General features: G+C 42.5%; 1 protein-coding gene across 1 annotated transcript in view; it reads right to left on the reverse strand.

Moving 5' to 3' along the window:
• DNAH9 (dynein axonemal heavy chain 9) overlaps nt 1-23,355 on the reverse strand; it is a 368,705-nt gene that overhangs the window by 71,400 nt on the left and 273,950 nt on the right. Inside the window, exons 54-59 of the mRNA XM_064378055.1 lie at nt 18,774-18,896; nt 17,566-17,770; nt 15,242-15,406; nt 12,049-12,189; nt 4,437-4,607; nt 1,922-2,044 (exon numbers count right to left, since the gene is read on the reverse strand). Of these exons, the coding sequence (XP_064234125.1) occupies nt 1,922-2,044; nt 4,437-4,607; nt 12,049-12,189; nt 15,242-15,406; nt 17,566-17,770; nt 18,774-18,896 (928 nt within the window). The remainder of the gene's footprint in view (nt 1-1,921; nt 2,045-4,436; nt 4,608-12,048; nt 12,190-15,241; nt 15,407-17,565; nt 17,771-18,773; nt 18,897-23,355) is intronic.

Raw genomic sequence — 23,355 nt, forward strand, 5'->3', positions numbered from 1 at the left:
ACAAATGGAGAACAGATTAGTGGTTGGTAGGTATTAGGAAGTGGGTGAGGAAAGATGTGGTAATAGAAGGCCAACATGAGAGGTCCTTGTATTGATGGAACTTTCTGTAAGTGTGGTGTGATTATAGGAATCTACACCACATACATGTAAAACTGGCAAAATCAGAGTGACATCAGTGGATTGCTTCAATGTTAAATTTCCCAGATGTGTTATTGTACTATAGTATTGCAAGATGTTACCATTGCAGAAAAAAACAATACAAGGGAGATCTCTGTATTATTTCTTTCCTTTTTCTTTTTCTTTTTCTTTTTTGAGACAAAGTCTTGTTTTGTCACCAGGCACCAGGCTGGAGTGCAGTGGTGCAATCTTGGCTCACCGCAACCTCCACCTCCCAGGTTCAAGCAATTCTCCTGCCTCAGCCTCCTGAAGTAGCTGGGACTACAGGTGCGTGCTACCACACCCAGCTAATTTTTGTATTTTAGTAGAGACGGGGTTTCAACATGAGGGCCAGGATGGTCTCGATCTCTTGACTTCGTGATCTGCCCACCTCGGCCTCCCAAAGTGCTGGGATTACAGGCATGAGCCACCATACCTGGCCTATTTCTTAAAATTGGATATGAATTGTTGTCTCAAAATAAACCATTTAAAAAAATAAGAAAGAAAGCCAATCATATTACTTCACTCTAATACTTCTGTGTGCTACTAAACATCTATAAAATACAACAAACATGGTAGATCATAAACAAGATTCATCTTATGCAGACGCTATTCCTCACATGGTACTGACACCTTCCATGGATGCTCACTGCCTACATAGAGTGCAGGCCTGGACTCTCTGGAGTGAGCTGGTGTTGCCTCACTCAGCATTCCCTGCCAGGCATTATGTCAGTATTTGTGAGTACAGGCATTGCACCTACTGAAGGGACCTTATAGTTCTGGTTTTTTTTTGAGATGGAGTCTCACTCTGTTGCCAGGCTGGAGTGCAGTGGCGCCATCTCGGCTCACTGCAACCTCCGCCTCCTGGGTTCAAGTGATCATCCTGCCTCAGCCTCCTGAGTAGCTGGGACTACAGGTGCGTGCCATCATGCCTAGCTAATTTTTTGTATTTTTAGTAGAGACGGCGTTTTACCATGTTGGCCAGGATGGTCTCCATCTCTTGACCTTGTGATCCGCCTGCCTTGGCCTCCCAAAGTGCTGGGATTACAGGCGTGAGTCACTGGGCTCAGCTGGAACTTATAGTTTGTGATCTTTTCAACACTCACAGAATCCCAGCTAAACTAAGCTGCATGACATGGAATGAAAATAGGCTCTGCCATCAGACAGACCAAAATTTGTGTCCTGGGTGTCTGGTAAGCGTGGGAGCTGTTTCCCCATATGTTAAATGGGAACAAACAATACCTATTGCCCAGGTGGATATGAGAATTAAATAAGGTAAGGCATTTCCAAAGGACTCAATATAGAAGAGCTATTATTAACTGCGGCGCATCCCAGGCTGCAATGCATTTCTGCTTTGAGTCTGAGTTAGGATTCAGATGCTGAATAGAGCCCTGGCACCTGCCTGTTTTATGGAAATGCTGTGGCAGCCTCTCCGCATCAACCCCAGGGACTCACCAAGGAGCCCATGTTCCAGCCTTAAGCCCTGGTAGGTAGCAGCTCAGCTAACTCAGGGGAGATCACGGGAACTTCCTGTTTCCTCACTCCCTGGAGGCAGAGCCCTCATATACCAGCAAGCACCTGCTTCTTCTCTGCAGGCCCAGGAAAGATGAGCTTGCTGTGGGAATGCAAGGAAAGGGATGCACCCATGTTTAACACAGTTCCTTGCTTGAACCAAAAGAGAGCCCTGCTGACTTCATGGGACCAGTGTCAGGGATAAACTCTGAGAGATGAGAGCTTGGCTTTTTCCTAGGGGGCCAATACTGACCTTGATGGCTCCCCATGCCTGATGTGAGAGGAACTCTACGGGGCTCGTGGTGCCTGTCTGCACTGGAGATCGAAGCAGGAAATCCAACTCTGCTGCATTGACTTCTCGGTTCATGAGGAGAATCTGCGATGTGGAGAAATGACACCGCATTTCTTTAGCTTGTAGCCAGAGTCTTAGAAATCTTAGGGGTTGTCACTCAGAATAATTATTGCTGCCTCTAATACTAGAGTTTTCCCATCAATTTTGGTAGTTTAGTGAGGGTAGAATGGAAGGAAGTGTGTATTCACATACATTATTTCTACGTCCATCTATTTTCACCCCAAATATCAGAGTAACTTAACTGCACACAGTGAGTGACTGTATCTTGGTTAATAAGCATTTATTATATATCAATCATAAATGCCACAGAGTATGTTTCTGCAATCTAATTGAGCAGATGACACATACAAGTGGCATGATCTGAGAAGAGTGTCAAAGTGATGTATGAATATATGCCAGATAGAAATGCAGATAGGAATCAATAATGCTAAAGGAGTTACAGAATAGAGGAGTTACCAGCAAGTGAGGGGCAGAAAGAAACTAATTTGACTAACCTTCCTATAAGTAGTTTTTTAAAAAAATTTTAAGTTCTGGGACACATGTGCAGAACGTGCAGGTTTGTTACACAGGTATACATGTGCCATGGTGGTTTGCTGCACCTATCAACCTGTCACCTAGGCTGTGAGCCTCGCATGCATTAGGTATCTGTCCTAATGCTATCCCTCCCCTTTCCCCTCACCCCCTGACAGGCCCTGGTATGTGACGTTCCCCTCCCTGTGTCCATGTGTTTTCATTGTTCAGCTCCCACTTATGAGTGAAAACATGCAGTGTTTGGTTTTCTGTTCCTGTGTTAGTTTACTGAGAATGATGGTTTCCAGCTTCATCTATGTCCCTGCAAAGGACATGAACTTGTTCTTTTTTATGGCTGCATAGTATTCCATGGTATATATGTGCCACCTTTTCTTTATCCAGTCTCTCATTGATGGGCATTTGGGTTGGTTCCAAGTCTTTGCTATTTTAAATAGCAATGCAATAAACATATGTGTGCATGTGTCTTTCCTATAAGCAGTTTTGGACTGGGTCTTGGAGAAGCTAAGAGACGGGGATATTTTCACAGGAAGGGAAGACATTCCCCGGAGTGGGAAATGGAAAGTGCAGAGGCTTGAATGGGGAATTAGAGAGCTGTGTACAGGTAGAGAAAAGCATCTGGCTTGGTTTGAGCTCATCATTCACACTGAGGGTGGGGCTCACGTGTTTTTTTTTTTTTTTTTTTTTTTTTTTTTTCTGCAAAGGCCAAGCTGTCTTCTGGGCTGGAGTGGGGAATACAGAGGATAAGAGGGATGAGGCACAGCAACACTCACCCATGAACTCAGGCAGGCCCTGACAGGTGCAAATAGAGTCAGCACAGAAGTGTGATTAAATATCTGACTTTTGGAACTGGAAAGGGCCTTCGAGATAGTCTGTGCTCCCAATTTACATACTGGAAAAAATTCCAATTCTAAATGATTAGAGAGATATGTAAAAGGAAGTAAATTAGGCCAGATGCAGTGGCTCATGCCTGTAATCCCAGCACTTTGGTAGGCTGAGGCGGGTGGATCACCTGAGGTCAGGAGTGTGAGACCAGCCTGGCCAACATGGTGAAACCCTGTCTCTACTTAAAATACAAAAAAAAAAAAAAAAAAAAATTAGCTGAGTATGGTGGTGCACATCTATAATCCTATCTACTTGGAAGGCTGAGGCAGGAGAATTGCTTGAACTGGGGAGGTGGAGGTTGCAGTGAGCCAGGATCATTACACCACTGCATTCCAGCCTGGACAACAGAGTGAGACTCCATCTCAAAAAAAAAAAAAAAAACAAAAAAAAACAAAAAGGAAGTAAATTGTCATGGTTTTTTTGATGTTGAGAATAACTAGAAGACAAAGGTTTCTTCTTAAAGATGCAGCAAAATCAGAAATTCCTGCTTCCCAAACCCTTGAGAACAAGTTATTGAAAAGTCTCAAAAGCCAAGGCTGCTATAGCTGTGGAAAGACCTGTGCAATTTCTTATCCCAGGGGATGACTGCATCAGTAAACTCACAATCTAAAGGTAAATACACAATGATGGATACTCTACCAAATTTCTCACTATATTTCAAAAGCATCTAGTTATTGGTATGGTTTCACCTAGTTTCATATTCAGTGCCAGTTTTGATTGATTGGTAGTGGCTGCTGGAGGGCTGTGCTGAAGAAGATCTTAGATCATCCAGGATCAGCAAGAAAAAGTACAATGATTGATTAAGTATGTCTGCCATGAGTGGGAAATGGTGGGGGCAGATGCATATACCATATTGGACCTTCTTGTCTGATGCCTCTATCCAAAGACAGATAGTCTAAACATGCTGTGGGAAGTGATGTTGAAAGAAGAAAGTCTCTTAACACCTGTTGGCTGGGCACTAAAAATAACCTGTTTTCTGGAAACTTCTTTAATCCACTTTTACCTGAAAGGTAAGCTGGGCAAGGTAGGTCAGCTTATCACACTCAAAGAGCCCACGGGTGGTGTACTGGTACACAGAGAAGGTTATGCTGTCTATTAGGTTGGCCACCCGCTCCCTGAGGCTCTCATTGGGAGCAGCCCTCTCCACAGCTTTCTGGAAGACGATACTGAAGGCCTGGGGACAGAAGGAAGGAAACTGGTAAGGTACACAGTCCTCTTACTATATACTAGTGGTCTTACCTGTGAAGAATGCAATAGTGTCCCAGCTTGTGGAAATCTTGAGGCTGGGTGTGGTGGCTCATGCCTGTAATCATAGCACTTTGGGAGCCGGAGGTGGGCAGATCACCTGAGGCCAGGAGTTCGAGACCAGCCTGGCCAACGTGGTGAAATGCTGTTTCTACTAAAAGTACAAAAGTTAGCAGGCATGGTGGTGCATGCGTAATTCCAGCTACTTGGGAGGCTGAGGCAGGAGAATTGCTTGAACCTGGGAGGTGGAGGTTGTGGTGAGCTGAGATGGTGCCACTGCACTCCAGGCTGGGTGACAGAGCAACTCTGTCTCAAAAAGAAAAAAAAAAATGTTTTTCCAAAATATCCTGCCAAGAAGGACAATGATAACAAGAAAACATGCTATTATCTTTTCTTAGTTTGCTCATGTGAATTATTACTTTGCTATAAGGCATATATATCCCTGCAGTCATATGATGAGTCCTTGCAAGCAGCCTCTTTTCTCATGGACCCTTCCTGCAATGCAGGGAGCATAGCCTGCTTTGGTTACATCTTCTGAACTACACATTACGTGTATAATATAATATGAAAATCATGTGAATCAGTTTTCCATTGTTTTAAACTTAGATATTGACTATTTAAAAAAGTAAGCATTTGGAATGTTACATTTGAAATGTGATATGAATAGAACAAACAAAGAAAATAAAAGCCAAGGCCAGGTGCAGTGGTGCATTCCTGTAATCTCAGCACTTTGGGAGGTAGAGCTGAGAGGATCACTTGAGGCCAGGGGTTCAAAACCAGCCTGGGCAAGACAGTGAGACCGTGTCTCTATAAAAAATTAAATTTTCTGGGCATGGTGGCACACACCTGTAGTTCTAGCTACTTGGGAAGCTGAAGTGGGAGTCTGAGGCTACAGTGAGCTATGATGGTGCCACTGCACTCCAGCCTGGGTGACAGAGTGAGACCCTGTCTCAAAATAACCTAAGAAACAAAACAACAACAACAACAACAAACAAAAAACAAAAACAGAACAAAAGAAAACACAAGCCAAGATATAATTGAAACTTTTCAATTTTGGGTTACGCAGATTTCCAGTCTTTTCTCTATTTTCCTTTTGTGGCTTCAATAAGAAAAAAAAAATCTTAAGTCCTTCTAACACCAAGTATTTGAACTTTAATGGAAACCATATAAGATTTGAGGCTCAGTATCTCTTCATTTGCAAAGTAGGAAAATGTGAATTTCTCTCTCCATTCCATGGTTCCAGGGTGTTTTTTATTAACAAAGCCTTTGCAGCCTTCCTTCTTTATTTAGTTTTAATGATCTTTGCAAAATCTTCTGCCCATGTTCAACCCAATCCATTGTGATGGTTACCTTCACTTGATAGATTTTAGATAGAAATAATAGCTCATTAGAGGCTGATAATGTCCCCCTAGCACCACAGAGAGCAATTTGGGAAGATTCCAGAACAGTTCCATAGAGACAGAGTGGAGAGCCTTCTCCTGGCAGTTCCTATGGCTTTTCCCTAAAGCTCTCTCTTTATCAAAATAATAGTGATCCGCAAAGAATCTCTAGTTATTTAAGTTTAAACAAAGTGATTCACAATTCAGGAAAATATCTAAAAAAAAATGTAAAAACCTAGGTGCATTTAGCATTTTCTTTATATTAAACTAATTGTGGCTCTCTTTTTCTTTTCTGTCCTAAAACAAGAAACAAAAATCAAAAAGCTTCTTCCTTTTTGATTCAAAGTTTCACTCTGTCACCCAGGCTGGAGTGCAGTGACATGATCTCAGCTCACTGCAACCTTTGCCTCCTGAGTTCAAGCAATTCCTGTGCCTCAGCCTCCCGAGGAGCAGGATTACAGGCGCACACTACCACGCCTGACTGATTTTTTTGGTATTTTTAGTAGAGACAAGGTTTCACCATGTTGGCCAGGCTGGTCTCGAACTCCTGACCTCAAACGATCCACCTGCCTCAGCCTCTCAAAGTGCTGGGATTACAGGCATGAGCCACCATGCCTGGCCAAGCTTCTTCCTCTTACTTCTGGTGTCAGAACATCTCTGATGCTGGGCCTGATCCCCACTTCCACAGCTTCCTCCAGAAGGTCTCATCATTGACTCAAACTACCCTTGTAGATAGATACTCATCAGCTTTTGTAACTTTTTTTGTAATTGTCTTGTATCTTTGGTATTTTTAATCTTTTTACCATGTTATGAGTACAAAGGGTGCATCCTGGGCCTTACTCACTGTCTTACATTTCCCAAAATCTAGCCCATCTCTTCACATATAGTGAGCATTAAAAATTATTTGTAATTTGGAGAGAGATCCAAGATGGCTGATCATTAGCAGCTTGGGCTCACAGTTCCCAGTGAAAGCACAGAGAACGAGAGGACGCCACACTTTCAGACGAATATTCGTTGCTCACGGACCAAGAGATTCCCAGCGGAGGAGCCCCACGGATCGCCAGGGTGACTCTTGTGGCCAGCGCAGCGGTTTTGCTGGCGCCTTAGCGTGGCAGTTCTTGGTGCAGAGTCCAGAGATTCGGGGGCAGAAAAGCACCATCAGTCTTAACACCGCTGTTTTGGCTGGCGCAGTGGATTGCTCAGATTTCGGCACTGGGAATCAACAAGTTGGATGTCCGCTCAGAGACCTAGTTAGAAAGTTGGTAATTACAAAGACGACAGAGAGATAAATATATAATGAAGGGAAGAAATCAGCCTAAAAAGGCAGAGAATACTCAAAATCAGAATGCCTCTCCCTCTACAGGGGATCGCAATTCCTCATCAGTAACGGAACAAGGCTTAATGGAGAACAAGTGTGTTCCAATAACAGAAGCAGGTTTCAAAAGGTGGGTGATAAGAAACTTCTGTGAATTAAAAGAACTTGTTCTAACCCAATGCAAAGAAACTAAGAACGTTGAAAAAAGGTTTGACAAAATGTTAACGAGAATGGACAATTTAGAGAGGAATATAAGTGAATTGATGGAGCTGAAAAACACAACACAAGAACTTCGCGAAGCATGCACAAATTTAAACAGTCGAATTGATCAAGCAGAAGAAAATATATCAGAAGTTGAGGACCAGCTCAGTGAAATGAAACGAGAAGACAAGATTGGAGAAAAAAGGATAAAAAGGAATGAGCAAAGTCTCCAGGAAATATGGGACTATGTGAAAAGACCTAATTTACGTTTGATAGGTGTACCTGAATGTGACGAAGAGAATGAATCCAAGTTGGAAAATACTCTTCAGGATATCATTCAGGAAAACATTCCCAACCTGGCAAGGTAGGGTAATATTCAACTCCAGGTAATACAGAGAACACCACAAAGATATTCTTCAAGAAGACCAACCCCAAGGCACATAATCGCCAGATTTATTAGGGTTGAAATGAAGGAGAAAATACTAAGGACAGCCAGAGAGAAAGGTCAGGTTACCCATAAAGGGAAACCTATCAGACTTACAGCAGATCTCTCAGCAGAAACCCTATAAGCCAGAAAAGAGTGGGGACCAATATTTAACATCCTGAAAGAGAAGAACTTTCAACCCATAATTTCATATCCAGCCAAACTAAGCTTTATAAGCAAAGGAAAAATTAAATCTTTTGCGAACAAACAAGTACTTAGAGACTTCACCACCACCAGGCCTGCTTTACAAGAGCTTCTGAAAGAAGCACTATACATATAAAGGAACAACCAATATCAGCCTTTTGAAAAATATATCATAAAGCAAAGAGCATTAACACAATGAAAAATGTACACCAACTAATGGGCAAAACAGCCAGCTAGCATCAAATGCCAGTATTAAACTTATATATATTCTAGTTGGATAAAAAGCCAAAACCCATCGGTATGCTGCATCCAGACCCATCTCACATGCAACGATACACAAAGACTCAAAACAAAGAGAAGGAGGAAGATTTAACAACCAAACAGAGAGTAAAAATAAACAAACAAAAAGCAGGAGATGCAATTCTCGCCTCTGATAAAGTAGACTTTAAAGCAACAAAGATCAAAAGAGGCAAAGAAGGACATTACATAATGGCAAAAGGATCAATGTAACAAGAAGAGCTAATGATTCTATAGATCAACGAGACAGAAAATTAACAAGGACATCCAGGACTTGAACTCAGACCCGGAACAAGTAAACTTAATAAACATTTATAGAACTCTCCACTTAAAATACACAAATCATACATTACCACCTCACACCTATTCCAAAAGTGACTACATAATTGGAAGTAAATCACTCCTCAGTAATCGTATAGCATTTCATAGGTTTAAATGAAATATTGGTTGGCTGCTTGTTTGTTATTTTCTTCCCTTATTCCTTCCTGTCTACATCATTAAGTATAATTATTGGTATAAAAGAGGTTTTCAATACCCATTACTAAACTGCATTCTAGCCTGGGCAAGAAAGCAATACTCCCACACTCTCTCTCTCTTTCTCTTCCTTTTTCTTCCTTTTCTTCATTCTTTTTTTTCTTTCTTTCTTCCAAAAAAAAAAGTAAAAAAAAAAATGATTTGTAATATTCTTCAAGATTTAACCAAAGGCTAGGGAAAGGTTAATAAGACACGTTCATAGGGTGCCTCAGAGTGAAAGACACCTCAATGGGGTCTCCTGCATATTGATGGGAGGCCCACCTTTCTGTATTGTGGGCATTCTGCAGAGAGGCATGGCTGGGGGTTAGAAGGTTACAAGAAGCAGCATCAGATAGATGGCAGGACACAGTCCTGCCAATGCCTAAAAGAAGTTAGGCAAAGTGTGAGCAGTGCTCTAGACCAAGGGTATCAAACTCAATGCCTTCAGGGGCCAGGTGTTTAATACCAAGTAGGAAGGCATAAGGACTGTGGCAACACAGGGGGCACAGGCCAATCTAGGGGGCAGCATCCCTTGGTTCCAGCAAAGCTGCACCACGTGGGACGTGAGCTTAGTGTTGTCAATCTTCCGAACCTTCATGAGAAGCCATAATTTGGAACTTACATAACTTCTCCTTATTTTTAAATGTTGGCAACCAATTAAAGTACTTGAAAAGTCCTCCAAGGACCAAAGAAAACGGGACAGTACTCTCTTGGGCTTCTGGTTTGAGACCAATGCTGTGTTATTTTCGCCTCTGCCTATCCGATGCTGTTTCTTCTAACCTCTTTGAGAAATGTTATTCCCCCAGCCGAGCCTCTCTGCAGAACGCCCACCATAGAGAAAGCTGGGCCTCCCTTCAATCTGCAGGAGACCCCAGTGAGGTGTCTTTTACTCTGAGGCACCCTGTGAATGTGTCTTATTAGCCTTTTCCTAGCCTTTGGCTACATCTTGAAGAAAAATTACTGCCACTTAAATTGCATCTTAACCATGTTATAAACTTCCAAGTTTAAAACCTGGCTCCTGAGTTTTTGCATGCGTAAACACACACACACATTTTAATATATTTCTGCTAAAAACACTGTTAGAAGCTGGGATGAATGGTTCCTGCCACGTTGGCCTATCTGGGGTTTCCATATGCTGAGAACGTCTCTTCTTTCTCTGCCAGGAAGGGGAACTGTAAAACCCAACCTCAGACAAAAGCCAAGAGCGTGAAAACTACAATGGCTCCTTTTTCTTCAAATCAGAGAAGGCTTCTAAAATGCATTGTGGTTTTCATATTTTTTAATACCCTTACTTCAGCTACTTATCATAAAGCAGTTAAATCTGCTTTTAATGATCAAGTTGGTCACTGAACAGCTGTTTTTGCAATTCTTAATATCAGTAAGGTGACCCAGACTCCATCTACTTTAAAAATGGAGTTTCGGAACTTTCTATCAGGACACTGTTGCTGCCAAACATCGTTGTTTTTTTTTTTTTTTTTTTTTTTTTTTTTTTTTTTTTTTTCTGAGATGGAGTTTTGCTCTTGTTGCCCAGGCTGGAATGCAGTGGCACAATCTTGGCTCACAGCAACCTCCACCTCCTGGGTTCAAGCGATTCTCCTACCTCAACCTCCCGAGTAGCTGGGATTACAGGCATGTGCCACCAAGCCCGGCTAATTTTGTTTTTTCAGTAGAGACGGGGTTTCTCCAAGTTGGTCAAGCTGGTCTCAAACTCACGACCTCAGGTGATCCGCCCGCCTCGGCCTCCCAAAGTGCTGGGATAACAGGCTTGAGCCACCGTGCCCGGCCAAACATCTTGATTTTGAGCACATATTATCATGGGCCTCATCTCATTTCTTGTTTTCCGAAAGAGGCACTGTGGTAGGCTTCTGATGGGTATCTATAGTCAATTTCAACTATTCTTGGAACTAGGGAGGTGATCCTGTGGTTATTAGGCTTATCATGCCAGCTTTTATGCTGCTTTAAAAGATTTTATGATTCTTTCCTATGTTGCCTTGAACTAAATATGAGGCCAAGTATTGGATTTCTTTTAAAAACATAAAATACTATAAACACAGTTCATCCAACCTGCAGAGACTCTAAGTTAAAAGAAAAAAGTTGGGAAATGGTAAAATGCCATCTTCAATCAAATGAGCCCCAGGAACTGGAGGCCCCCTGATTTCTCATCTGCTCATCACCATCCCCACCATCTTGGTCTCCACATGGTGGTTTAGCTGAAAACACTGGATCTGAAGTGTGCTCTCTCTCTCTCCCCTCTGTGTGTGTGTGTGTGTGAAATTTCCATTTGTCTATATACATACATATGTTCTCCCCTTCTCTCCTATCTCTCTCTGTATATGTGTGTGCATGTCCTCTTTGTTGGTTCAAACCAAAGAAGTTTAGAAATGCTCCACTAGCTCCTAATGCCTCTTCAACTGTGGTCTTTTGATGAATGCCCTAGGGGAGAAAGATGTACTTTCAGAGATGCACTAAAAATTTATAAGTCTTTATTTTTTCATGAGTAAGGTAAGTTTAGTCAGCACTTACAATTTGCTAACATCTTTGGTTTTAGGAATATTTCAACAATCATAAAGCAGGAGTTTTGGGGATATTAGGGCCATAAGAAAAGTAATTTAAAGTTGATGTATTATTATTGCCTGCTTTGGATTTTAATCGATACAAGTGACATATTTGATTGTCTATTATATTTTAAGCTCTTGGGGGACAGGGATCCCTTCTCCTATTTCTTTGGTATCATCTTCCACACATTCAGTAAGCATAGTACCCACCATATCATGTGTGCCTACTGAAAGAATGAGCCAAGACTTGCTGTGGTGTCCCCTTCTGTTCCAGTCAAAGCACCCGTGAATCATGTAAGACCCAATTAAAGAGAAGAGGATGGTAAGAGAGGTCTCAAGGTAACACAGCTGCTCTCCTGGCTTTGATCTTTCAGACCTGCCGCAGCTAATGATATTACATGGATACGTTTTCACAGAGAGCTGCATTGGCAATATTACACTGCTTTATTATGATCAGGCAAGAAACTCCAGGTATAAGTCACCTTGAGAGAAAACTGGTACATCGGATGGATCTTGCTGAGGTCATTCATGATGAAGTAGAGCAGTGAGGCCCTGGCAGCTGCTGGCCGGTAGTGCTCTCGGGCCTCGTTGATTTTCACTTCAGTCACCTTGGCCTCCTGGACCTGTTGGAAAAATAAATAGCAGCCCACTGTTCCAACCAACCAGGGCTTCCTGAGAATCAACTTGGCCTCTCTGTGTGAGTAGACATGTGTCTGCTTAGGGGATGGAGTGAACAGGGATGGGGGTGATGGGTAGAAAGTTGAAAAGCTACTATGGTATTCCTTCCTAGAGCTGGGATGAAAAAGGAGATGGTAAACTTCTAGTCCTTTCTGAGGGTGAGCTGTCAGCTCTTCCAGCTGGGAAGTGTGAGCTGTGCAAGCTGCCATGCTCCATCTCTAATGAGGAAGAATTCATGGAAATGCAAAAAAATATGTATGACTCAAAACTGAGCCAAGCAGTGGAAATCCAGGGACAGAAACATAGTATAGTCTTTTTTCTTAATGTTTATGAAATAGTTCATATGTAAATTCACAAAGATCTCTCTCAGTTGGAATATTCTATTTTCAGAAAATTTCTTATCACAGGTAAAAATAAGAAAAGAGACCTTGGCATCAGGAAGAGGGATTTCTTTCTTTCTTTCTTTCTTTTTTTTTTTTTTGAGATGGAGTCTTGCTCTGTCACCCAGGTTGGAGTACAGTGGCGCCATCTCGGCTCACAGCAACCTCTGCCTCCTGGGTTCAAGTGATTCCCCTGCCTCAGTCTCCTGAGTAGCTGAGATTAGAGGTGCATGCCACCATGTCCATCTAATTTTTTGTATTTTAGTAGAGTCGGGGTTTCACCATGTTGGCCAGGATGGGCTTGATCTCCTGACCACGTGATTCACCTGCCTCGGCCTCCCAGAGTGCTGGGATTACAGGTGTGAGCCACCATGCCTGGCCCTAGAAATAGGGATTTCTGTTAGACTGTGCCTCTAAATGCAAACCCCAATATGCTCTGCCCTTATGCTCCAAAATAGAGGAAAGTTACTGATAATTTGTGGGAGCACCACAGGAAAAGACAATGATCCTTACTGAAGATGTTCTCATAATAAACAATTACAAACTGCAGGAGTATTACCAAAGGGAACAATAGAAGACCCCTTTCCAAAACAGAACCAAAACCCAAAACACCCCAGGATTAGCACCTCATGAACTGAGAATGACTGAACAACCTAAAACTCACCATTAACAAAGTATGTTTTAGAGCAGTAGGTACAAAAGAAAGCATAAAGCAAGGACCTTATGAAAAAGAACAGGCATATCTGGAAAAGAACTAACTAGAATTTCTAAAAATAAGAGTATAGTTATTTAAATTTATAAAGCATACAGTTTAAATAATAGACTGGAGTTGAAAAGAAAATCAGCAAACTAAAAGAGAAATCTCAGGAAATTGTTACAAAAGCACATCAGAAAGAAACAGAGATGGAAAATGTGTAAAAGAGGTTCATGATCTTTGATGCCCATCAGGACAAAGCCCAATTTCCCCAGCATAGTTTACACAGCCCTATACGATGGAAACCCAGGGTACCTTTCCTGCCTCATTGCCAGTGACCACTTCCAGCTCCCACCCCCTCTACATTCCAGTTACACTCAAGTGAAGCCCCTCCTCCCTCTCACCCAACATGGGTTGAGTGTTCCTCCTTTGTGTGTTCACCCTTCCCTGTGCTTTCTCGACCTCAGTCACCAGCCCTGTTTTGTAACTGCCTGTTTACTTGTCTTTCTTCCTCTGAGGGCCAGGTCCTAGAAGCCTAGGATTATAGCAAATTCCTTGCTGTATCTACAACTTCCATCATGGACCTGGAATACAGTAGCCTTCAAGTACATATTCCATGGGGTGAATAAGTGAGAAAGAGAAAGAAGACAAAAAGAAAAGGAACAACAAAAGGAAAAAGAAAGCTTCATACACCCTTGGCACACAGCAGGTACTCAGTACATGTTCATTGATTTTAAAGAAAAGGATTAAAAGAAGAGATGAAGGGGCAGGGAGAAGAGATCAGTGCGGTGGATCCCATCCTCTGACCTACTTCCTGTAAGTAATTTGGGTCTGTCTCCCCATCTCTCTTATCCAGGACAGTGGCAGGTCTACCATAATTACTTTACAAACTCTCACGTCCCCAACCAGAGATATGGAGGCCACAGATAACTGGTAGTGAAACCTGGTGGTCCCATCGCAGCTGTTGACCCAGCATTAGGCTAGCTCTTCCTCCTTTCAATCTCATCACTCCAACCTGAGTTGTCCATCATCCCAGGGTGGGTATGACCTGGTTTATCTGTCTTACCCATCATTGCTTTTTATATTTCCTACCTTGTCTCTACCCAGAATGAAGTCTTTCATATTTGGAGAAATCCCAATAATCTGGCAATAAGCATCTTCCCTCAAAGTTATATTGTTCCTGGATACTGTTACAGATATGCCCTGACCTGCTCAGAGCCAATATGTCCAATACTCTTCTGATCCAAGCACAGGACTGAGACTGCAGAAGGCCTTGTTGGAGGTTTGGTGGTCTGCTGGGATAGAGCAGGGGGTGGGTCCCTTTCCCATCACATCCCGTCTTCTAGTCCCTACAGTGGGGAACAAGGGCCTTCTAAACATTGTAAAATAAAGGAAGCTATACTCAGTACGGCACTGTATCTTTGCTCCCCAGGATGATACAGTTTTTGAGAGCTGAGTTTCCTAGGAAGTCATTGATGTTTTCTCATTAAAATCAGAATTCTGAGATTGTGCAGTCAGGTGGGTTTTAGTCAGGATGCAATCATGCCCAAACCAGTTGGCTTTTCCAGCAATGTGATTCCTTAGGTTCAGGCCAATTCCACACACTATTGAGGTATCCATTTTGAGCTACCATTCCCTGTGCAGAATACCAGGCCCTGCAAAGGCTTAAGTGTTTATCAAATGTGGATGGAGTTGAGACATCAAAAGTATTTTCCAGAAGGTGGGAACTACATAATACAGGATGTACAAGGTCACTTCAGGAATCCTGCCTAGGTAGACTTTCTAGAAGAACTTTGCTAAGACAGAAAAGCCATATGTTACTTTGATTTCTTTCTAAAAGTCAGATTCTTTGTCTAAAAGGAGAGAAAACTGTGGAAGACTCCAACCTAGGCTGCCTTCTCAGACTAGCCAGAGGAGTTTTACCTTTCTCTCAACTTCGGCAGCAGTCTGCTTGGTGATCTCTAGGTTTTCCACCAGCGCTGTTTCTCCCAGGAAGTTCCCAGAGGCAGAGGAGAGGCGAGAGAGAAGACTGTCTTCCAATGTTTTCAGGGTAATTTTGAATCCATTCTGCTGCTTTGTGAGATCAGACTGCAAATATCAAGCAACAGAGAGTCAGGTGCAGATGCCCAGAGCATCCTACCATAGGGATAGGTCTGAAAAGGGACAGAGTCCCTTCCCTTAGAGATAGTAAATTGCAGGCAGAATGGCAAAGAGCGTCAGACCATGAGCAGGGGACAAGCAGAGGAGTCAACATTGGTGCCCAACTGCACAATATTCTAGGCACATGACTTTGAGCCAGTTTATCTTCGTTGCTTTTCTGTAATCCCAGTCCCTACTTACAGGATTTCTGTGCTATGCTTAATGCACAATGCACAACACACTGCATTGTCAGTGTTCACTAAGTGGAGCTTATTCTTTTTTCATTTTTTGAGATGGAGTCTTGTTCTGTCCCCCAGCCTGGAGTGTAGTGGCGTGATCTTTGCTCACCACAACCTCCTTCTTCTGGGTTCAAGTAACTCTCCGGCCTCAGCAGCCTGAGTACCTGGGACTATAGGCACGCACCACCATGCCCAGCTAATTTTTGTATTTTTAGTAGAGATGGGGTTTCACTATGTTGGCCAGGCTGGTCTCGAACTCCTGACCTCATGATCCACCTGCCTCCGCCTCCCAAAGTGCTGGGATTACAGGCATGAGCCACCGTGCCTGGCCAACGGAGCTTATTTCTCTGACTAGGGGGTAGGGTCCAGTTTTAGTTCTCTGGAGAGTTCTATCACCAATTTACTTTCCCCAGATGAACAACTCTCCTGTGGCTTACTTTAAAAAAAAATTCAGCAAAATCTGTCTTACACAGTTCAGACTGCGTAAAGCATGGCAGACTGTGTAAAACCTTCGTCAAGGCTGGAGTGGGGTGCTTGTATCCAAGCAGATCTCATCTCATCTTCCCTTTCTGCTTCGTATTCTAAAGCACTGGCTTCAGGCAGCTGTGAAGAACAGCCACAGCCACCCTGACCTTTCTACTGTTTCTTAAAACCACATATCTTGATCCTGCCTTAAGACCAGGATTTGCTGTTGTCTGTGCTGGGAATGCTCTATGCCCAGAGGCTTTACAATTATTTAGGAATTAGTTCAGATGCCAACTCCTCATAGAATCTTCTTCTGACCACCACTGTTTAAATTTGCTCTCTGGCTTTCCGGTATTACCCTGTTTGATTTTCTTAAAAATTCTTCTATCTGAATGACATTGTTTATCTGTTTACATTGCTATTTTCTGTGTTCCTCCACTAGAGTGCAGATTCCATGAAGGCTGGAACATGGTTTTCTTTGTTTACTGCTGAATCCTTCATACCTTGAATCCTGCCTGTTACAGAGTTGGTGCTCCATAGGTATCTGTTCAATGATTGAATGATTGCAGGAAGCAGAATTCCAGGGAGCCCGGAACTCAATCTCTCATGCACTGGAATTCTGCCCCCACCGTGAACCCACATGTTATATAATCTAATCATATTTAAAGAGAGGACAAAAAGCATATTATCTGCTATGGACTGAATTGCGTTGTCCTAAAAGTTATATGTTGAAACCTTAACTCCCCACATGACTATATTGGAGATGTGGCCTTTAAGAAGGTAATTAAGGTTAAATGAGGTCATCAGAGTGGTGCCCAGCCATAGCAGAGATACCAGGGAGGTTTCTCTATTTCTTTATGCACAAAGAAGAGGTCACGTGAGGTCACAGTGAGAAGGCCGCTGCCTCCAAGGCAGGAAAAGAGGCCTCATCATAAACTAACATGATTTCAGACTTCCAACCTTCAGAACTATAGGAGAACAAATATCTGTTATTTAAGCCACCCTGTCTATGGTATTTTGTGATGGCAGCCCAAGCTGACTAAGACATGACTCTAACATGGTTGGACCTAGTTCTGTTACCCTGGTAGAATTTCATTCCACTTAGTTCTGGCACGTGGACATGTGTGATCAGCAGCACTCATGTTCACATCCCATGCCAGGCTCTGCTGTTGGTCATAGGAGTGTCCAGTCTCCAAGCTGTTTTTGCTTCTGTCTTTCAGCTCACCCATCCTTCTTTTCCCAGTATGTTGTTCCCAGGTTGCTACATGGGGTTGGCACTCTTCCAGGGTCTAGCAGAACCCACCCTATTCAGTCCAGGAAAAACAGCCCCCTTCTGCAACCTCTCCCAGAGTGAGGTGCACTGCAGGCTCTAGTGGCAGAGCGTTTTCTCCCTCCTGTCCTCACCTTCAGCTGCTCCAGGTCTGGCCTCTCCATGTTGACCACGGCGGCCAGCAACTGGTCCTCCAGGCCGTCCCTGGTCACGGTGAAGTTGATCAGGGTGGCCTGAGCCTGCAGCTCAGGTTGGTAGTGAGGATTAGCCAGCTTGGTGTGGAGGATGAGCCGGAACCTGGGATTGTATTCACACTCTTTGTCTCCAATTTTAATGAATCTGGAACATAAAGGCTCATGTGAAGGTGAGGTGCCTTCCTGCAAAATTTGGTCAGGGTCAGAACTGGAGACTTTTTTTCAAACAATATTGCCATATTTCGATGGATACCTCCTAAGTATGTCTCACATGAGTCCTAGGGTTCTCTTCTGCATTAATGTGGGGAACAGGTGTGGAGGGGGATAGACGTTTTCCCATGGCCACCACGGCCATTCCTGTTGTATCCATGCAGATGAGCACATTATGAGAAATCTCCAGCAGATGGCAGTGGAGTGTTTGTAGGAAGGGGAGCCACCTTGCGTTTTCCACAAAGGTGTTTTCTAGGCTAGCAATAGGGCTTACTTTTTCTCAAGGCTGACAGGGGAATGACATCTGGGCGGGGCGGGGGGGTGGGTGGTGGTGGTGGAAATGATTAAGCAAGTAAATGAGCACAGCTTAAGGACAGTAAAGTCAACTATGGCTCTGGCAGTGGGTAAGGCTCCTGAGTCCAGCACCCCTTCATGATAATTACTCTGCCCCTCACATGAACCGACTGTCCATCTCCTTCCTCTCTTTTCCTCTCCACACTACCCCTTGCTTGGCCTTACGCTTGCTAAGCCCTCATCATGCCAGCACTCAAAGTAGCAGAGGCTCATCAAACTGACAAGGAACCGAGTTGTCAGAATTTAGATGACTGGCTTGTATAAGACGCTCACACTTAAAAGTCAGTCTGCTTTCTGAATGATTTCCTTTTCAAGTTTCTCTAAAATTGTGCACTGTGGCTATTTAGAAGGAAGTCAATGGGACATTGGCTGATGGAAGCAAAGTTATTCCAGGAAACTTTCTCTAGGAGGCAAAGGCCACTAAATAGACTTCTGCTGGAAGAAAGAAAGGTGGATGTGCTGCAGGGAGCTATTTGACATGAACTGAAGAGACAAAATTCTAGGAAGAGCAGACCTCTCCATGGTTCTAACTGGGGCCATGAACCAGCTCCTCACAAAGGGTCAGCAACACAGCTGCGTCTTACCGTCCCTTTTTAATGACTTCTCTCCCAAGCAGGGGTCCTAGAACAGGATCAATGGACTCCTCTAGGTTTTCAATCAGCACCGCATCTCCAGCTTCCAGGGCATGCTCTATGGTTTGAAGGTAGCTGGGGAAGCAAGGATGAGTCAGCTGAATGAGCCTGTGGCAAGCTATGGAGTCAGAGACTACTTAATGAGACAAGCATGACCTCTAAGACATGGTGGTATACGTGGAGGCACAGCTATTTGGAATGTTTTCAGTGGCCACATTTTTTCCCTATGTAAAGTGATATTTATGTGATGCTATATACTTTTAGAAATAGGGAGAAATTACAAAATACAAAAAAAGATAATGAAAACCATAATCTGTCTTTTCTCTTTTTTTTAAATTTGAGACAGTCTTGCTCTGCTGCCAAGGCTAGAGTGCAGTGGCATGATCTCGGCTCACTGCACCCTGTGCCTCCCAGGTTGAAGCAGTTCTCCTGCCTCAGCCTCCTGAGTAGCTGCGGTTACAGGCGTGCACCACCACGCCCAGCTAATTTTTCTATTTTTAGCAGAGACTGGGTTTCACTATGTTGGCCAGGCTGGTGTTGAACTCCTGACCTCATGATCTGCCTGACTCGGCCTCCCAAAGTTGCTGGGATTACAGGCATGAGCCACCGTGCCAGGCCATCTGTCTTTAATATATTGGTGTATACTGTGTATGTTTGAATATATTATATTGTCAAGTTTAGCTTTGATAGTATGAGATTCATATGGCAGTTTTTTTTTCTAACCTAGTTTTGGTACATAAAATATATTGTAAACATTTCACCATGTCATTAAGTATTCTTCCATGTAATTTTAAATGACTGGGTATTAGGCCATATTGATACACCTTAATTTATCAATCAATTAACAAAGATCTAGGTTACTTTTACCTTTTCAGTGTTATGTAGAGTTTATAAATATGCAAGTAGGTTGATTTTCTTAAAGTCTATTTGTAAGACTGATATAATACAATTCAAACAAACAATAACAATAAAACTTTATGGAACTCACCAAAGATCTTAAAGTTCATCTAAAAGAACACAATGAGGCTGGCAAGGAGAAAACCAGTAATGAAGAAGAGGAGGGACTTATATGATCTAATACTAAATATTTTATATACTTCGACAATATAGAAAGGCTTAAAGGACAGCATAGACCAATAAGTTAGCAATGTTTTTGAAAGATGAATTATAGAAGTTCTTACTTCTTTGTTTTTTATTATTTTTTTGGTAACTCCTACCCCACCCCCTCACTTTTCTTTACAATGATGATACATTACCTCCGTAATGAGAAATACCACAATAAATGTTACTAAATATAAAAGTAAATAAGGGCTGGTATAGTATTAGATAAATAGAAAAGAACAATGAACCTATTTAATAAAATAATTTAATATATAGTAAAATGACATTGCTAATTAATTGAGGAAAGAATGGAAATTTTAATAGATGGTACTGAAACAATAGCTAACCACTTGGAAAATTAGTCTGTACCACATATAGCTTAAAATATATTCATATTGATTGGAGTTCTATGTAAAAGGAAAACTCAGAAAAAACTCAAAAAATGGGCCAGGTCTGATGGTTCATGCCTGTAGTCCCATAACTTTGGGAGGCCAAAGTCGGTTGATTGCTTGAGGCCAGGAGTTCTAGATCAGCCTGGGCAATATAGTGAGACACCCTTTCTACAAAAATACAAGAATTAGCTGGGCATGGTTTTGCACACCTGTAGTTCCAGCTACTTGGGAGGCTAAAGTAGGAGGACTGCTTGAGCCCTGGAGGTTGAGGCTGCAGGGAGCCATGATTTCACCACTGTATTCCAGCCCAGGTGACTGAGTAAGACCCTGTCTCAAAACAAAACAAGACAAAACAAAAAATGTAGGTGAATATTTTAAAAATTCTTGGAAAGACTCCTCTAGGCATTATTTATAGAATAAATGGATGACAACTCTGATCAAATAAAAACTAAAATAAAATGAACTGTAGTAGGCAAAACCTCACAAAATTAAATTGTTTAAAAAGTCAGGTGCGGTGGCTCAAGCCTATAATTCTAGCACTTTGAGAGACCAAGGTGGGCGGATCACTGGAGGTCAGGAGTTTGAGACAACCTAGCCAACATGGTGAAACCCCATCTCTACTAAAAATATAAAAATTAGCTGGGTGTGGTAGTATGTAAAACCCCACAAAATTAAATTAAAAGACAAATGAGACACTTGAACAAATTTTCATTCATATGATGAAAGAAGACTATACACATTATACATAATGCAACATTTCTATTCAAATAATACACAACAAATCTAGAGAACCACCCAACAGGAAAGCAGTTAATGGACATGAACTAAGAATTGATTAACTGTATTTATTAAGGGCCTAGAGTATGTCAGGCAGTGTTTTAGACACTAGAGACACAGCAATGAGCAAAAAGAACATACATCTGCCTAAAATGCATTATTAGTTAACTGGAAAAGAATATTTTAATTAAAGTTTGGGGAGAAGGCCAGGGTTGGATTATTATGTCACTGAAGACTCGAATAAAAATATATCATATTGACTGGGTGTGGTGGTTCATGCCTATAATCCCAGTAATTTGGAAGGCTGAGGTGGGTGGGTCACCTGAGGTCAAGAGTTCGAGACCACTGGGCAACATGAGAAAACCCTGTCTCTACTAAAAATATAAACATTAGCCAGGCATGGTGGTGCATGCCTGTGATCCCAGGTACTTGGGAGGCTGAGACGAGAGAATTGCTTCAACCAGGAAGGTGGAGGTTGCAGTGAGCTGGGATAGTGCCACTGCACTTTAGCCTGGGCAAGAGAGTGAGACTCCACCCCAAAAAAAGAAAAAAATCTATCTCTCTATGTATCTATCTATATGTCATGCCTTTGCGTTCATTTCTCAACAAAGTTTGCTCTATAACATAAATAATTCTAATATTTAATATTTGCTCTGTTTAACTATTATTTTTAACATTATATGTTTGATTTGAACAACCCCGAGTAATCTGGACCTCTGTACAAGCATGCTTGGGACATGAGGCCAGAGCAATAAAGCTTACTTTGGTGGCTATGAGCTAGAGTGGATAAATCTTAGGTTTCTAAGTGAGGATGGCCCGGGTTCAAATAGTGCCTCCATTACTTTTTTTTTGAGACGGAGTTTTTGCTCTTGTCCCCCAGGCTGGAGCACAATGACGCAATCTTGGCTCACTGCAACCTCCACCTCCTGGGTTCAAGTGATTCTCCTGCCTCAGCTTCCCGACTATCTGGGATTACAGGCTCGTGCCACCACGCCCAGCTAATTTTTTTATTTTTAGTAAAGACAGGGTTTCACCATGTTGGCCAGGATGGTCTTGAACACCTGACCTCAAGTGATCTGCCAGCCTTGGCCTCCCAAAGTGCTAGGATTACAGGCTTGAGCCACTGTGCCTGATTGCCTCCATTCCTTTTTAAACAAATTAATTAATTTATTTAAATTATGGTAAAATATACATAATATATAATATACCATCTTTTTTTTTTTTTTGAGATGGAGTCTCATTCTGTCACCCAGGCTGGAGTACAGTGGTGTGATCTCGGCTCACTGCAACCTCTGATTCCCGGGTTCAAGTGATTCTCCTGCCTCAGCCTCCCAAGTAGCTGGGACTACAGGCGCACACCACCACACCTGGCTAATTTTTTATTTTTAGTAGAGACAGGGTTTTGCCATGTTGGCCAGGCTGGTCTCGAACTCCTGACCTCAAGTGATCCTCCCACTCGGCCTCCCAAAGTGCTGGGATTACAGGCATGAGCCACCACACCCAGCCTAATGTGCCATCTTAAAGTGTACAGTTCAGTGGCTTTAAGTACACTGTTGTACATCCATCACCATCATCCATTCACAGAACTGTTCTTGCAAAGCTGAAACTCTGCACCTGTGAAACACTAACTCTCCATTCCCCTCTCAATCCCAGTCCCTGGCAAACGCTGTTCTACTTTCTGTCTCAGTAAATTTGACTACTCTGGGTACCTTGGATGAGAGGAATCATACCACATTTGTCTTTTGTCACCGGCTTATTTTACTTTGCATAACACTTTAAAGACTCACTCATGTTGTGGTATGTGTCCAAATTTTTTTCTCTTCTTTTTTTACTTCAATTTTATTTTATTATTTTTTTTTCTTAAACAAATTTTTTACTTTTAATTTTTTTGGGTACATAGGTGTATATATTTATGGGTTACATGAGCTATTTTGATACAGAAATGCCATGTATAATAATCACGTCATGGAAAATGAGGTATTCATGTCCTTAAGCATTTCTCCTTTGTATCACAATCAATCTAATTATACTCTTTTAAGAATTGTTTTCCTGAAGGGCATGGTGGCTCACGTCTATAATCCTGGCACTTTGGGAGGCCGAGGCGGGCGGGTCATGAGTCAGGAGTTCGAGACCAGCTTGACCAACATGGTGAAACCCTGTCTCTACTGAAAATAACAAAAATTAGCTGGGCATGGTGGCACATGCCTGTTAGTCCCAGCTACTCAGGAGGCTGAGGCAGGAGAATCACTTGAACCCAGGAGAGG

The sequence above is a fragment of the Aotus nancymaae genome, unplaced genomic scaffold (assembly GCF_030222135.1).
Source record: "Aotus nancymaae isolate 86718 unplaced genomic scaffold, 86718_ANA_hifiasm-v0.15.2.pri h1tg000018l, whole genome shotgun sequence".
Lineage (NCBI taxonomy): Eukaryota > Metazoa > Chordata > Mammalia > Primates > Aotidae > Aotus > Aotus nancymaae.